The 17422-nt window shown below is 43.6% G+C and overlaps 3 protein-coding genes across 3 annotated transcripts; all 3 read right to left on the minus strand.

Moving 5' to 3' along the window:
* Positions 1-2839: 2839 nt before the first annotated feature.
* LOC119050152 (ubiquilin-3-like) lies at positions 2840-4801 on the minus strand. Its single transcript, XM_037146313.2, has one exon. The coding sequence runs from the start codon at positions 4799-4801 to the stop codon at positions 2840-2842; it is 1962 nt and encodes a 653-aa protein (XP_037002208.2).
* Positions 4802-7380: 2579 nt separating this feature from the next.
* UBQLNL (ubiquilin like) lies at positions 7381-9590 on the minus strand. The gene is given in 4 exon segments (XM_037146296.2): positions 7381-7648; positions 7650-7761; positions 7764-8383; positions 9583-9590. Coding segments are annotated over 4 exon segments (1008 nt in total).
* Positions 9591-10731: 1141 nt separating this feature from the next.
* On the minus strand, positions 10732-15959 carry LOC119050135 (olfactomedin-4-like). Its single transcript, XM_053671449.1, is given in 7 exon segments — positions 10732-11455; positions 13029-13188; positions 13591-13756; positions 14170-14394; positions 15403-15555; positions 15782-15832; positions 15834-15959. Coding segments are annotated over 7 exon segments (1605 nt in total).
* Between the last annotated feature and the right edge of the window lie 1463 nt (positions 15960-17422).

Raw genomic sequence — 17422 nt, forward strand, 5'->3', positions numbered from 1 at the left:
TATTCGGATGGCCAAGCAAGACTTTGTTGACCATGTTCACTTTTTCTTATCTACCTATGTGTTGCCTACTTCCCCTTTGAAATCCCAGACCCCTGCCTCCTTCTCCTTAGTTCAGAATACATATAAGCCTTAACTGCCCAATGTGTCCTCAGGCCCCTATTCTTAGGGAACACTCATAGGGGTAATAGTATGACCAGAATTCTGACCCTGCTTCCATTCTCTACCCACAGCACCCCCTAGTGGGGGGGGGGGTCTTCCAAGGCCCAGATATTTGACTTGGAGCACTACTGATAGTGTGAAAACCAGAGCTGGGATTGCACATGGAACTTCTCTGGAGACCTGACCTTCTAGTAACATCAGCCCACAAGAATCTCTTTCCCAAACCCCAGCAGTCCTTATTTCCCCAAGCACAATCCCCAGCCCTGCAATATCCTCTATTTGATTCGTATCTACTTAGTCTCCCAAACCACATTCTCATTTCCTCATTCCTCATACAAAGTTGGCTCAATCAATCATTTACTAAGTGCTTTCCACTCACCAGGCCCAGTGTTAACTGATCGTGGAGAATCGTGACTGTGCCTGTCCCAGGACTTCCTTCTCCTGGAAGTTCACCTCCTTATGGAGGAGCAGGGAATGTAGCTGATGAGTTTAGACACAGATGAGCCTATAGCAAGGATTCTAGATACCCCATCAGCTGTAGAGTGTTTTCAAAAGGATATAGCCAGAAATGAGTTCTTTAAATGAAGACTCTTCTCCTTACCCAGGACTTTCAGATGCAGACTCCCACCTGCTGTCTGCCGTGGTAAGCTGGCTTTTCTTCACATGAGCCTTCATGCTTCCCTTTCCCGTATATGACAGATGAAAGCAGCAACATTTCTTTCCCTATTTTTTCCTTATACCTACCTGGTCTTCCCAGCATGGAAATGAGAGGTTGTATATGTACATCTTCCCCAGTCAGAGACAGCCCAAAGCACTTGCCTTGTTAGTTTCAGAAAATAGAGAGGTGAGATTTTTATCTTTATTTTCCCTGACAGCATCAATAACTACAGTTCCCTTGATCTGACCAAGAAGTCACCCACTGATATGGGGAGTGAAGTGGAAGGTAACTCTGGTGCCCCACCTAGAGCTTGAACTCTAGAACAGTAGGCAAAAGTTGTCCCCAAAAGCTCTTTTTATCTCTAAACTACCACCTACAAGCAGCTAAAATATATACTTTGGTCCAAGTATCCTGGGTTCCAGGAAGAGGGTCCATATCTCCCAGTCCCCGAAGGACCTCCAACACCATGTGACATTTAAACACACTCCATGACCACCTGTGCCACAGTGGTTTCCTCTACCAAAGACACTTTTCTTTCTTCATAGGAATGTAGCCTCCTTTAAAAAATGTTTATAATTCCTTTCTGTGGTAAAACACTAACAGATTGTGTTGTGTGTGTGTATGCTTATTCACATGGACATAAATTGTGTAGATGTAAAAGTGTACTTACCTGTGAATATGCACTGTGTGTTGGTACATTTTTCTATAGTGTGCTTGCCAGCATGAGCCAATGGGCACATTTTCATGTACGGGGACTGGAAGCATAGTTTACTCAGTTGGTTTGTGAATTGTAACACATTCACTCTAGAAGTACACAGGCAACAAGAAGCATTCCTGAGTGCAAAGTAAAATTTAGTCCAATATTCCAAGGGCACTGCCCACGTGTGACACATGCCCCACCAGAGTGCCTTTGTGTGTAATGGCCCTTCTGCTGGGATAATCTTCCTGCCCCTCTCAAATCTTTACCTACTTCACTCTTACTATACAGATAGTAGCTTCGAGTACATACAGCAGTTTTCCTTGACTCCCCAAACTAAATCAAACCTGTTAAGCTATTTCAAACTCCCCTCTTTTGTCTTTACATTTTTCATTTGTAATTATAAATGAGCACTCTTCAAACACAATACGAACAGTTCTTGCTACCAGATGAGGCCAGGGGCACATCTCTTTAATTCACGTTGAACTCCGAATAGTGAATGCTGAGCCCAGGGCAGACAATATCAGACCTAGCAGTTGCAAGAAATACGGGACACACAGAGAGAGTCTATGACAACTCTTAGAATAACAACTCTTAGAATGTGGTGGCTACAGAAAGTTTGTAAACCTGGTTATATGAAAAAAAATCTTAAAATCTTGTTCTATCTATATCCACTAAGGGATCAGCATCGAAACCAGAGAAAGAGAGCCACCTGTGGGATAGTCTTCACAGACAATAAAAATAACAAACTGCCCACTTTCACTCTCCAGTCAGGCTGGTGATGAGCACCAAAAAGTGGAGTACACAGTGGCAACTCCTAAAGGACACAAAATCTGGGGGACATTTGAAAAGACACCAAGAAAACTGCCTCAGCTTGCCCTCCTCTGGTCTCCATGCCTCTGAATCTTCTACCTTTAAATCTCCCAGTTTTCCCTAAAGCCCTCCCATCCATGCAGATATAGCTCCTTTCATATCACCTCTTCTCCCACATGTTCCCCTTCCCTCAGAGCCCACAAAGAATCAGACTCAGGCAACAAGTGACACTGGAGATTAGATGTTATTGCATCTCAAGACAAGCATATGCAGAGTTCAGACTAAGGCCCCACGATGGTACAATGGCAGAGGTGGTTGGGTAACTCACAGCACCCCACCCTGTTTCTGGCCCTCATTCTTTCTCACTGACTCTGGAATGACATTGTCTCCAGAGTAAAGGGCATCATAGTAAATTTGGTTCATAGTGCAGCTGCATCCAAGAATGGTAGAGCTGTGCAGTGGGATATGGGGGAAAGGGCACAGAGGGGATACAGTCTGAATAACTTGGGCTCCTACGACTGCCTCAGCTTCTCCACTGCAGCATCCACATCACCCCCTGTGGCAATGAGGGCCTGGAGGTTGGCTTCGGGATTCAGAAACCCCATGGCTCGCAGTTGTTCTAGCTGCACATGGAAATGATTCTCAGGCTGCAGCTGCTGGGAATTGGCACTAGCTAGTGCTTGCAGTATCTGGAGGAAGGGAGTGGAATGAAGGCCTAGCTCCATAGAGCCCTGTGCTGGGGGAACCTCAGGAGCTAGGGCTGTGGGTGGAGCCTCAGGCATAAGGGTCCCCTCTCTAGGCTCTGCACCTCCTGCCACATTTCCCAGCCCTGCTAGGCAAGGCATGAACCAGAGTAGGAGGTGAGGTGCTTCAGTCGCCAGGACCTGCAGACCCTGCTCAATCTGCAGCAGGGCATGCATGGCACGAGGGTTTGCCATGGATGCCTGAAGGTGCAGTAAAAGAGGCAACTGCCGATGCATCTCATCCTGCAACTGTGGGGCCTGATTCATACTGGCTGGCCACATAGATCTAGGATATGTTGGTGGTGGTAGCCAGGCATGCTCAGGGATTCCAGGGGTAGCCACCATGGAGGAAGGTGGTGAAGGAACAAATGGGGCCCTATTGGCAGTGCCTCCTAGCCCTGAGATAAGATCAGGCATGCTGCTGCTGTGACCAGTGGAGCTGTTTCCTGTACGATCTTGGCTTCTGTTTTGTCTAGGACCACTTTCTAAGGAGTATCTCAAGAATGCTGGACAAGAGGGATTGCCTTTGATTGCTACTGACTCCTTGGGGAGTGACTGGTCTGACTCAGGTTTCTGGGGTGCAGGCGTAGTTGGGGGAACTCGGTTTCCTGGTGGTGGTGCTTCTTGGCTTGGGCTGAGGGTGGAGGCTGTCCCTAGTAGGTAGGTTCCCAGGGACTGGGTAGTCTCATGTAATTGCTGGAGATAGTCATAGAACCCTATACTACCCAGAATGCTGGGAACCCTATTTCTAATTTCAGATATGTCCTGGTTCCCAGGCCACCTGCTTTGCCTGCCACCTGAGCCAACATGTGTGGAAGCCCAGGGGTTGGGAAGAGGGTCACAGTTCTCCATCCTTGAAGGTTGGCTCCTACTAGTAGTAGCATTAGCAGTAGTGGTAGCAGCAAAAGGATTGCCACCAAACTGTTCCTGTACAGCATTAAGCATCGGGTCCATAATATCTGTGTACATGGCCCGAAGCACATTGTAGCCACCAGGAATGCTCTCCAGGTTACTGAGTGCCCGGTCCTGGCTACGCATCATCTCTTGCATCATGGCAGGGTTGCGTAGAAACTCCAGTGTCTGCCGCATGATTTCAGGGTTGTTGAGAATATGCCCAATTTCAGGATTGTGCTGGATCAGCTGCTGCATATGGGGGTTGTCAAGAACCAGCTGGTGTACCAAACTTGTGTTGGACAGCAGACCCTGGACGAAAGGCTCATCAATGATCTGAGCCACAAATTCAGGCACAGATACATGCTGCCACATCAGTGAGCTTGGCTGGTCAGGGAAACTTCCAGAAGTCAGGCCCAGCCCACTGAAGCCTGTGAGGACACCTAAGCTAAAGGTGGATGGCCCACCTGCTGGGTAAAGGGAGCTTGGCTGAGAAAATGCTCCAGGGGTCGGGGTAGGGACTGAGGCAGCTGAGGACTTGGTGCCCATGGTACGGTGCTGCATCTTGATGACCAGGTGAACAGTGAGTCCATCTCGCACTCCACACTGTGCCAGTGAGTCAGGGTCCTTGAGGATTTTGCCAGCAAAGATTAGGACCAGCTGATCAGGGTGAGCCTTAAAGCGCTGAGATATCTCTTTCTTTAGCTGCTGGATGGTGCAAGTGTCTGTAACTGAGAAATCCTCTTTGTCCTTGGGTGTCTTCACTGTCACCTTGATGAGGTGAGGATCCTGGACTGGTGCTGGGCTGCCCTGTGGCAGGGCCTCTCCGCTTTTGGCCATGGTAGGCAGTTGGAGGCCGAGGTATGTGGGGACACAGCTGGGGGATGTGAATGGAAGACAAAGATCATCCTTTTGGGCAATGGTGAAAGTAGGAAAGGTGAGCAGAAAGAGTGCCTGGGATCCCAAGGTGCGGAAACAAATGGATCCACAAATAAGGGGCAATGAGGTCCCAGGGACAAGACGCTATGAGAGGATTATGGTTCTGATAGATGTTGAGGTCAGAGAAGGAACACCTGAGGCCCTGGGGAAGAGGTCTATAGTTGATGAGTAAAGATGTAATAGAAAGAAGAATGACCCAGTATGGGGAATACATACCAAACAGCTGTGACCCTGTCCTTTCTCTTATACAGGGCTCCAAACCACCCTCATCTTGCTGAACAGACACCCTGAAGCTTTCTGGGCTGGAAGCCATGGTGTCAGGTGACCTCTGTGACCTCACCACTGACATCACAGCCTCATACAATGGATTCCTGCGGTTTCTCTAAAGTACTCTGGATCCCTGGAAACTCCATCTCCAACAACCTTTAACTTTTCTACTTTCTTTATCTCATTTGCCTTTTTCATTGGCTTACCCTCCTTCTAAGTCCAAGAGTCTTACTTCCTCAAGCCCTGTTATGTGGTATGTGGAGAATCACTTACATTGAAGAACTAAGAAAGACTCCTTAATATTTCATGTCCCCACTAAAAATCAAATTCAGGTACTCCTCAGTGAACCCTCTTCTTCTTGGTGTCTTATGTTGTCTTTTCTCTGATTCAACATTAGTCAACATTACATATTTTCAAACCGTTGACTTTCTGATGAACAGAAGCTAGACTATGAGAGAGGGGCAGAGGGTGACAAAATTTTTTAACTTAAATAAATATATATATGTGTGTGTGTATATATATATATATATATATATATATATATATATATATATATATATATTACTGCCCTGGATGGTCTGACTCACTTGGTTGGTCATTGTCACACAAACCAAAAGGTCACCAGGTCAATTCCCAGTCAAAACATATGTCTAGGTTGCAGGTTGAGACCCTGGTCAGGGCAAGTATCAAAGGCAACCAATTGATGTTTTTATCTCACTTGACATTTCTCTTTCTCTCTCCCTCCTTTCTCCTCTCTCTAAATAAAAATTGTTATTACTGTTGTTATTATTATTATTCAGAAAAACTCAAAGAGTGGGTTGGCTATTTATTGACAGAGTAAAAGAGGGAATATGGTTATACTAAAAAAAGGTCAGTTGCACTTATACTTGAGATGTCTATTTTATATCAAAATGGAAATGTAGGAAGGTAATTCAATATCATGAGTCTAGAGTTCATCCACATTGTCAAAGTATTTAGAATCATGAGGCTAGTTAATATAGAAAAAGAATAGAGGTAAAAAGACTGAGCTATAGGGCCCTACAATATTTAGAAGTCTGGAAGATTAGATGAATTCAGCAAAGAATATTTAGAAAAAATAAAACATTAAGTCAAAAAAGCAAAGAAGAAGAGAGAAGATGAAGAGTTTCCAGGAGGATAAAGTAACCAAATGTGTCAAATAATGCTGGTAGGTCAGTAGGATGAGAACTGAGAATTGATACTGGATTTGACAAGAGAGAATTAGGACCATGATAAAACAAGTTTTAGAAAAGTTGTGGGGGCAGAAAACCTGATGGAGTGAATTTAAAAACAAATGAATTGGGAAAATAGTGGATTCAATAAGAGTACTTTAAATGAGAAAAAAGAATGGTGGCTGTATGGGAATACTTTTTCAAAGGATAAAAGCTTTTTTTGTTCTTGTTTTTTCTTAAGATGAGAATATTACATAGTTTTATTCCAATGGGAACAATCCAATGAGAAAAAAATGATGCAGAAGAGAGAAAACATTGTCAATTGACAATGTCACAAACAATGTCAAATGTTTGTGAAGATATATTAGTAGAGAGTTTGATTTAGGAACATGGACAGGTTATTCAATACAACAGGTTGGAGGGCAGTGTGTGTGAGTACAAATGCTGATTTAGTAGTGGACACAGGTATAAGTCTCTTCTGATCACATTTGTCTTAATCAAAGATTAAGACATCAGATTAAGACAAAGATTAAGATTAATCTTTGATCATCTTAATCAAAGATTAAGATCATTTCAAAAATCACATTTGAAATAATCAAAACATCAGCTGTAATTAAAAATAGAAATGAGGATGGTGAAAGTTTAAGAAGAGCTGAAACTATATAAAATGATCATCTCAAAAAAAATAAGATAGTGAACTGACTCAGGCATTGGATCTCCAAGTGTGGTTCCCCAGACCAGCAACATCAACAACACCTGGGTATTCAGTGTAAACCTACTGAATCAAACCCTCTTGGAATGAAGTTCAGAAATTCATGTTTTACACACTCTTTAGGTTATTTTAATGCAGATTCCATTGAGAAATACTGGAATAGGAAAATGTAGGAGGATCACTAACAGACCAATAATGGGTTTTGGTAATAAATTTAGATGTGATTAGTCTGCACAACTGTCTACTTTTTTTCTGCCTACAGAGAGAGCAGGCAGAGTTGGATAGATCATTATGAGTTCGCTAAGTGAGTGTTATGCCAGAATGGTTATACCGATAGATATGGAGTAATGCTGGTCCAGCCTTTCCTGGGATGATGGTGGATATGAGGGTAAGAAATGGACTTGTTTTTGCACTTGTCCTTCTATGGGAGCTGTGAATGGGTTGCCCCTAAAGTGATCTTGCGAGATGTTCAGTATTTGATCTTTGAAATCAGTGTAGCTTTGGCCCAAAGCATTGTTCCCACCTGGGATTGTCTCTAGATCCAGTTGTGAAGGTGAGTTCAGAGGACACTCAAGAGTGTGCAGGTTGATGGATCTGCATGATCTCTTGAATCAAGGCAAGGTTCCTGGCCAGTTCCAGGGTCTGCCATAGGATCTCAGAATTGTTAAGGATGTGTGAGACTTCTGAATTCTCTGCATCAATTGTTGCATTTCTGGGTGTTCTAAGATGAACTGTCTCATGAGGTCAGTGGTGGACAGAAGCAACTGGGTGCTTGCATTTTCCTGCATCTGGGTTATGCACTCAGGTCTACCCACTTCCAGGTCCTGGGTAAGCCCCTGGGGTGCATCAGGCTCCAGAAAAAGGGCTGATTCCACTGAAGTGTGACTCATAATAGCAGGTTGGAATACCTCACTGCTATTTCCTTTGGTGTTTTTGTCCCGGAGGCAGAGTTTGTTCTTTGGCATGTTCTGGAAGGAATGGGTCAGGAATCTGGAGCCTTGCTTAGACTTAATGACCAAGTGGATGGTGTGACCATCCAAGATGCCCCTCTGGCTCAGTGTGTCATGGTCTTTGAGAAGGCAGCCCATGAAGACCAGCACTAGCTGGTCCATTTGGCATTTAAAATGAGCCTATAACTTCTCCTTGAACTGCCTCACTGAGGTGTCAGCAGCTATCATAAAGTCTTCCTGCTCGCCTGGTATCTTTAATGTCACTCGAATGATACTTGAAGAAATGTTCTTGTTGGCAGGCTGACCTGAAAGATGCCCAATCTGGGCCATGCTGGATGTTTGAGAGATAACATGCGGAATGGACCTTGGAGGAAAGACAAATGGGGAACAAGTGGAAGCTGTGGCAGATGGAATGAACGGAGACCACTGGCCTCTGTCTTAGGTGTTGTGTTTTCAATTCACAGGCTTTTTGCCCCAAAAAGGATAAGTGACCATGCTTGAGCCAGGTATTTTGTGAAGTTCTACCCCTACTCCAGTTCTCCAAAGGTGGCCCAGCTGAGATCTTTCTTGATTATTGAGTCATACTCGGGACAAGGTGGGCTAAGTAGAGATGACTCTTCCCAGGGCTGCCCCTCCCCTGCCCCACCCACCAGGATCATAACCTCTTCATAAAAGAGATATTGTGATGTTAACTCTGGCCTCACAATTTCTACCAGGACTAACTGGGAAAAGAAGACATATTTAGTGAGTCCAGGTCTACATAATGAAATAAAATAAGACAATTGTCCAGGAAATTGGGCACAAAGTTCTCAGGATGGAACTATTAAAAAATAAATTAAAACCCAGATAGGTTATGTGGGATGTGAGGTGCTATGTATGAGTTTCTAGACATGTAGTAAGAAAAGTGGTGTCTACTGAAGCCATAGATAAAAGTACATAAGTGTGGATAAGAACAGAATCTCTTATAGAAAAAAGCTCATAACTTTTTTTAGTGATCTGGTGGGAGCTGGGAATTAGAAAGGGAAATGGAGCAAGAACAAAGTTCTTAAATGAAAGAGGAGGTTAGTTCTTAAGTGAAAGAGGAGGTTGTGTTTTCCTTTATGCCCAAATTTCAGGATTCTAGACTTAACTGAGAGTGTTGCCAGGGGACTGGTGGAGTGCAGTGGGTGGAATTTGCTGTGTGTTAGAATCAGGAACAGGACTAGCCATGGAGGCTTCCTCTAGGGCAAGGGTGTTAAACTCATTTTCACCAGAGGCCACGTCATCCTTGCAGTTGCCTTCAAAGGGCTGAATGTAATTTCAACTCCTTAACAGTTAAGCGGTAGTTACATTTATACAGTCCTAAAATTATTTCAGCCCTTTGAAGGCACCTGAGAGGCTGACATGGCCCCTGATAAAAATGAGTTTGACACCCCTGCTCTAGGGTCGTTCAGAACAAAATGTTAATGAGTTGTTCCATGCAAAGTATTGTTAATTTGCTTTTCATTTGGTCTATTCTGTGTTATTACAGCAGAATTTTTAAATAATGTCTTTCAATATTCTAGTCTCATCTTAAATGCCTACCTTTTCATTGAAGCATTAAGAGAAATGTCTGTAAACCAAAAGGTGAAAGTAAAGTTGTTAACAGTGAAATTCCTAATGGCAGGTTTAGGCAACTAAAAAGCCAGGTTCTCAGTTCTATGCAAATTTGGAGAACGGTGACTGATTTTTTTTTGGTAGCAGATGAATTTTCTGTTAATAGGTTAAATGCATATTTATGTCTATGTTGATGTTTGGGCATGGATAGAAATACCATATATGCAACAAGGAGAATGCACATGTGTAATCGAATATATATTTGTGAATGAATATGTGTGAAAGTATAAGAATAAAGAAGTGCGTTGGTTATTCTAGTATCTGTATGACTGTGAAAACTTCGGGGTCTGAAACCTTAAACATTCCATTTTCTTGCCTAGAGGGTAGGTTCATCATGATGATAAATGACAAGCAGAGTGTCCAGGCCCATATGTTATCAGTGAGTTGAAGTTGAACAAAGAAACTACAGGTAATTTTCTAGGAGACTTCCTGCTATCACACTAAAGGATTCTTTATTAGAATGTCTGGACCTCTACCCCAATCCGCATCAGGCTTCCTTCATACTCAGCTATTAGTTGTTTACTTCTTAGAGCATGACTCAAATCTAAGCCCTCTCCCAATTATACTTGAGAGTGAAATATATTCAGGATAGCGAAACATTAATTTTCACACCAAGACACTGCCCTTTATTCTCCCAGGTACCCCACAGGTGGTTGGGGATAAGAAGGGAAATTACACATCTCAATCTAATGATCAGCTCCCCTGGACCTGTGGCACTGGAACCAGAGGCTCTAGACCTGAGATGATTCTAAATTTAGCTCACAGAACCCTACAATTATAGGAGCTGGGTTCACAGTTTTCAAAACACAAAATATAATTTTTTTAAATTGCAGTTCTTACAATTCTAGGATTCTGGTAAAGAGACAGTAATGTTTTCCAGCCCATATTTTGTTTCCCAATCAAACCTCAAATAAATCCACCTAGACCATCATTAAAGAGAACTTTAATGTGCTGATTGAGATATTCAGTATAAAGAATTTACTAGACATAAGCAATGTGCCCAATCGTTAAGGCTAATGGCTATTTTGGGGAGTGAAAAAGAGGACATACTTCTACCAATGCTATTACTATTGGATCTCAAGGCCTGCGGGGCTTGTTGGGTTTGACAGCATTGGGTGGAGCCTTAGCTCCAGATGATCTTTCAACTAGTGGCTTTGGTAGCCTTCTCTTCAGTGTCTGGAAGCTGAGGTCATAATTGACCAGGTAGCCATCATTGTAGACATACAGCTTGTGATCTGAGGGGCAGTAGTTGATGCTCTGCAGTGTTTCTAGCATCTTATCCAGCAGGATGCTGAGATGGTGCTCCTGCCCAGTGGTAGTATCAAAAGCATAGAAGATCTCCTCTTGGCGGGTGCTCAGAGAACGTAAAGCATAGAGCACCCCACAGGCCATGAAAGCCCCTGACAGAGCTGGCTTGTACTGGCTGGTGCGCCATGTTTCCTCCACTTCTAAGGTGTTGGGATTGAGGCGACTCACAACCAGGTTGCCCTTGCTCTCCTCCGTAGCATAGAGCACCCATAGCCCCTTCTCATCACCAGCAAAATCTAAGTCTTTCCAGGACACACCAGCGTAGGAGAAGCGGTTGTTGTACGTGGCACCTGGCAATGGGCGCCGCAGAACCAGGCTGTTGGAAGAAAGGTCCACCTTGGCCATTTCACCTGTGCCATAGTAGTTAAAGTACATGAAGTTCTTGTACACTGTATTACCACTACCATCACCATAGCCCATCTTCCACTGCTCATAGTTCTTCAGCAGTACCAGGTCATCATAGGACTTGTGCAGTCGGTAGTAGTCAAAGTACCTAAGTCAAACCAGAATCAGCAGGTGACAGCAAGGAACAAGGAAACAGAGCGCTATTAAAAGTGAGCAGGCTAATGTTCTCAGTAATAGTGGGGGCTTTGGAATCAAACAGAATTGATTTTTAATCTTTCTTTTTTACTTACAATATACTACAAGAGAATAAATAGTTGTAAAAAAACAGTATCAGTAGTACTAATAACATCAACAACAACGATACCTAATAAGCACTATATATGCATTATCTCTTGTTTTTCTTTTTTACCTTTTTTGTTTGTTCTTTTTTTGCATATATACATTTTTGAATTATCTTATTTAATTATAATAAAATAACTTTTAGATAGGTTTTCTCCCCATGGGCTGGGAGAATAGATTTCATAAAGGTTAACTTTGGCTGTAGGTTACTCAGCTCAAAAGTAAAATTTGTAAAAAAAAAAAATTACCTGCTTGTCAAGACTAAGATAATGCAAATAAAATAATTACCAGAGCATTCATTTCAAAGTAGGTAATAAACAAGTGGTAGCTATTATTTTTTTCTTATTTATGGATAATCTTTTTTTAGATTTCATTGCTTTCCATCTGCCATTGAGGCACAGATGCCCTGTAGTAGGACAGAGTTTTGAAGCTGGATTCAGAAGGTACCTTTGGAAAGTCTCTTAAATTATTCCTAACTTGTAAGTATTGCCATCTCTTAATATTGGGCAGTAAGTCTTGCCTTACCCACAGATATTCTGAGAGGGCTTAAAAATAATAATGAATGCCAGTGTGTTTTGTGTGCTACAAAATATCTACAGAAATTGGGGAGCATTATTATCAGCAGAGAGCTCATCATTCTTAGATAACTTTCAACTGGGGCTCTTCAATGACTAGTTCAACCCACATTCATTCCTTCCTCCCATGACTTCCTACTTGGTTGAGTAGACAAGTGAGTGAACAATTGAATCTATATCACACTTTGTCACTTCAAACACCTGGTCTGGGAGTTGCATCTGCCTTCCTAGCCGGACTGCCAGTTTATTGAAGAGTGTATTTGTCTACTCATAGATTCATTTAGCCATTCTTTAACAAATATTTTTCCTATTACATCATTTACACTTTCCTATATACTCTCACATGATATTCTAATTTTACAGCTGGCTAAGATGGGTCTGAGATGTTAATTCACAAAGTCACTTAGCTTAAGTGACAGCATTGAGAATCAATCTCAGATTTGTTTGACTCCAAGTGTCTAGCATGGCCAAGTTTATCCTCTAAACTTTTTCTGAACAGATGGCAGGATTCTGAGGCCCGGGTATAGAATAATTTGTTCTGGAGATGAGATCAGGCTTGAATAGAGCTAATTCTAGATTAGATGGGATGGAATATTTCAGACAGTGAATTTGTAAAGGAAGCTTAGGGCTGTCTGGACCATCCTTAACCCATGAGAGGAGCACTAGGAGGTAAGCTGTCAGGCCTAGTCTAAGTTTTCCCAGGGGTATAGAAGAAGCTGGGATGGGGCTAACAGGAAACCTGTCAGGGTAGGTTAGGGAATATTTGGAATGAACCTGGCTGCAGAATAAAAAACATTCTGGACTCACCTTCCATCTGTACGCAGAGGAGCCACCCAATAGAGAGAAGAGGATGAGTTGGTGGCTGAGTCTCGACCCCAGGCCCCTGCCTTGTAAGAGAAGCCTCTCCAATTGAGCTGCACCACAAGGGGTTTGCTGACTTTCTGGAGGCCTCCATGGGCACAAGAGCCTAGAGAAGAGAGCAGGCAAGGTATGAGCTTGATGTGAAGCATATGACCCACAGAGAGCAGAGTATGAATTTATGTGTGCATTAGAGTGTATGTCCATGCATCTGAGTGCCTATACAAATGTATGTATAAGCATGTGTGATTGTGCCTGAAGAGACTAGTGCATATGTCTGATTGTGGGTGTATTTACTTGTCTATGTATGTGGGTGTGCCAGTGTGTGAGAGTGTACCATTCTAGGTCTGCGTTCCTTAGTGATGCACCAAACAAGGGAATAACAGACTTACTCTACACCCACCCCTCAACATCTTTACTGCCCACCCCTCAGTACACCACAGCCAACCCTACATGCCCAACCCTGACCTTGGGGAGATGATATCTTGGAAAATTTAATAAGAGACCTCACCTGGGGGCAGGAATGGGCTGGAGTTTCTGGAGGCCTCTTCTTTCTCCTTCTCCCTCTCACACTCACTTAGCCGGCTCTCAAGGACATCCACCTCCTGGTGGAGAGCGCGGAAGCTGCGCTGGTCAGAGTCGGCCAGAAGCTTGAGTGTGAGGCTGGCATTAGCCACCTATGGAAATGAGATGCCAGAAATGTGGGTCACTGAATGTTCTCAAGAGGTGAACTCAGGACCCCACATTTCTCAGCTCAGGGTCTTCTTCTCCAGAAAGAAGTGATTTTGGAAATTCGAATTTTTGATTAGATGAGACAGGGGCTAGAAAGGGGAAAGAGATTCTTTTTTTTTTTTAGATCTTATTTATTTTATTTTTATAGAGAGAGGAATGGAGGGAGAAAGAGAGGGGGAGAAACATCAATGTGTGGTTTCCACTCATGTACCCACCACTGGGGAGCTGGCCTACAGCCCAGGCATATCTCCTGACTGGGAATTGAACTAGCAACTCTTTGGTTCACAGGTTGTCACTCAATCCACTGAGCCACACCAACCAGGGCAAGGGAGAGAGATTCTTAAATCCATCCACATACCTGCCTCTGGAGTTGGTAGAGGAGGTCCCCAGCTGCACTAACCCTTCCCTTAGCCTTAAGCTGGGCTGCCAACTCCTGTGCTCCCTCCAGCTCCAGGCGCAGCAAGTTGAAGGCTGGGGACTCATAGGAGGCAGCAAGGGCAGCAGGATTCCTGAACTTCAGGGCATGATTCATTTCCAGGACTTGGTTATCCTGATCTTCAGTGGCATATTCATACTCATTGACCTGGGCATGGAAGGATGGACAATCAGTTACCTCAAACCTCAGTAGCTATGGTTCTTCCCATCTATTTATAGGCCCCCCCCACAAGTGCCACACAGCCTACAAAATTCTCTCATATCTGTCACCTTATTTGCTTCCATTAAAAGCTCTTGAGGTGACCATTAACATTATCCCTATTTCACAGCTGAGAATACCAGCATCTTTTTCCCTGCAGGAAAAATATAGTGTGCTCCCATGCATAATGCGCACTCATATTTTTGGCCCAAACTTTCAGGAAAATAATCTTCCATTTTACAGTATATAGATACAGAATTAGTACTAGCCATGTATAATGCTCATCCTTATTTTTCCCTCAAAAATTTGAGCAAAAGTAAAAGAGTGTATTATTTATGGCAAAATATGGTAAGTCTTTCCCCTGAACCACCCAGGCTCTCTTTTTCCTTTTTAGAGCCACATACTCTCAGGAGTAGTTTAGTAAAGGAATAAATGGACTGATTTCCAGCTTCCAGTCTGGTCTCATTCTATTGACCTTCCCAAAGAGCTCCACTAGTGATCATTACATAAAACAACTGCCCACATCATGCTGCTGATGCAATATTTCTATTTACCTATCCTTACTTACAGCACCAATTCCAAGTTCACCAGCCTGGCCCACACATCTCTCCATTGACTGTCCCTATTTTAACTCTTCTATTCAAATCCTCTTTTGCCTCCTGTACACTGGTCATCCCACTTCCAAGTCTTTTCTTGTTTTTACACTATTCCCAGCTCCCAGTGAATTCAAACTCACTCATTCATCTATTAATGTAGGAAATACCCATTACATAAGCCTCTCTGCTAGTACCCCTGAGGATCCCCAAAGCAGCACCTAGTTTTCCCTTCATTCTAAGGATTTGCCTCAAAGATGAGGGCTGTGCTTCTATCGGCTTTCTCTTTACCACCAGGGCTCATCCCTATGCTACTTCCTGTCCCAGACGTAGCCCCAACCCTAGCCCCAGCCCCAGTACTCACCCGGGACAGCTTCTGTTCATACTTGCCCATGAGCTCCTGGGCTGTACTCAGTAGCTGTTCCAGCTGCTTCAAGGGGATGCAGCTGCTGGGCAGGTAAACCTCACAGTGGCATATGCCATTCTTATCAACAGAGCCTGGCACATCTCTTACCAACTGCAAAGTCACAACATATTAAGCATATATGTTGAGGCACAGTGTGATTTTGGCAATGAGGTAAGAGAAGAGGCTAACCCTTCTTCTCTTGCCTCATTGCACAGGAGGCTGTTCCTGACTATGGGCACTCTTCAGCCATGAGTGTGAGGGGCCCTTTCCTTGACTTCTCAGAACTGAAGCTACAGTGCCCTTCTAGCTCCTGTTCATAGGGCCACCTTCATCCTACTTTGTATACTGTCTGGATCTGGCTGCAATTCCCATAACTGGAAGCAGACTTTTCCTGGATGCTCTATGAGACATAGTAAGGCTACTCCAAAGAGACTTGTGAGGGGACTGGTTTGGGGGCTGCAGTTCCTTGCAGTACCCCCACTGTAGAGATTTAGTGGATCCCCACAACTTTTCATTGTCTTGAAGACAGTAGGTACAGAGAGTTCCACATTTTCAAAGAAAGAAAATTAATATTAACTGTATGATCAGGCACGAGAGTCTGGAAGGGTATTCAGCATTCACAGCATGACAAGGTAGGACTTGTAATTTATACTTTATAATTGAAAAACTAGAGGTTCTGACTATTTAAAAATAATATTTTATGGAGTCACATGATTAATAAGTGACCAGGTTGCCATCTGCCTTCAGGGCTCATGTTTGTTCTAAGTCCTGTGCCTGTGCTCCTAAGGGAGCTGCAAAGCTCCAGCTCTGTCAGGGTGGGTGTGTGATGCAGGCCAGCAGTGTGGGGGTGGCAGGCAGTGGCTTTACCTCAGTTAAGTAGAGTGAGAAGGAAAGGTTCTAGAAGTGAGAAATGCATAATTTGGGGTCTTATTCCCTTTACCTATAATCTTAATTTATAACCTACTGATTCCAGAGCCAGAAGGCCTCAGTTCTACTTCTGGCTCTGCAACAATGGGTGAATTACTCTCTCTGTGTTCCAGTGTCCTTTTGTGTAACTAAGGATACTATGTTTTACCTTAAGAAGTAAAAACGCATGTAGAGATTAATGTACAAAGGCTCTTAAAAATCTATGGTTATTATTAGTTATTATAGACTTTAAGTTATTAAGACTCTTATTAGCCTGTTAGTTATTATTGTCCCCTATGGCCATCTGTCCACTCCCGTTTTGAAGCTGGATAAGCCAGCCTAAGATTGGAGATTTCTTCCCAAGTTGTTGACTAGGCTTCTGGCACCAGCTGAGGTTTCTCTACAGAATCTTTAAGAATTAAGATACGTCCCTGATCCTTCTCTGAATAGTCCCACACATAGCTTCTGTGTCCCTAGTAGTTAATCTGGCTTTGTCTTCAGCCTGTTGCAACTCCAGCTCAGTAGTGCAGCTTTGGGGGATAATGGAGCAGAGTTCACATGCATACGACAGCCCAGGCTGACTTCCCTCAGTTCCTGCACCCTTAGCACAGGTAAAGGGTAGTGAACTTCTGCATAAAATGAAGGTTCATGAGGAGCAGGTGGACAGTCGAGAATTCTTCCCACTCACCTTTATCCTTGTTTTCCTCCCTCACCCTGTGCCCACCTAAGCCCAGGGATCATCAGAGCAGGCAGGGTACTCTTTCCTCCTCCATCCATCTATCTCCACCTTCACACTCTCAGAACCTGGGGGTTCTTGAAGAATCTGAGCAGAGGGAGTAGCCAATACAAAGCACAGAATCATCTCTCTCCCTTTTTGTGGTCCCCCCAACTGTCCACCTGTACCTGAGGCTGTCCTGGGAGCCCCAGGTACAGCAGCAGCAGAGTTGTCAGAAGGGCTTGGATGGGTTGCATCTTGCATCAGCTGCAGGATGGACTAAGACCTCTGAGTTCCCCCAGGCTTTTATTTCTGGTCTGAGTGAATATTCTCACCAGGAGGGGCACAGATTTCAAC

The sequence above is a fragment of the Artibeus jamaicensis genome, unplaced genomic scaffold (assembly GCF_021234435.1).
Source record: "Artibeus jamaicensis isolate MK-2021 breed Jamaican fruit bat unplaced genomic scaffold, CSHL_Jam_final contig_69, whole genome shotgun sequence".
NCBI classification, from domain to species: Eukaryota; Metazoa; Chordata; class Mammalia; order Chiroptera; family Phyllostomidae; genus Artibeus; species Artibeus jamaicensis.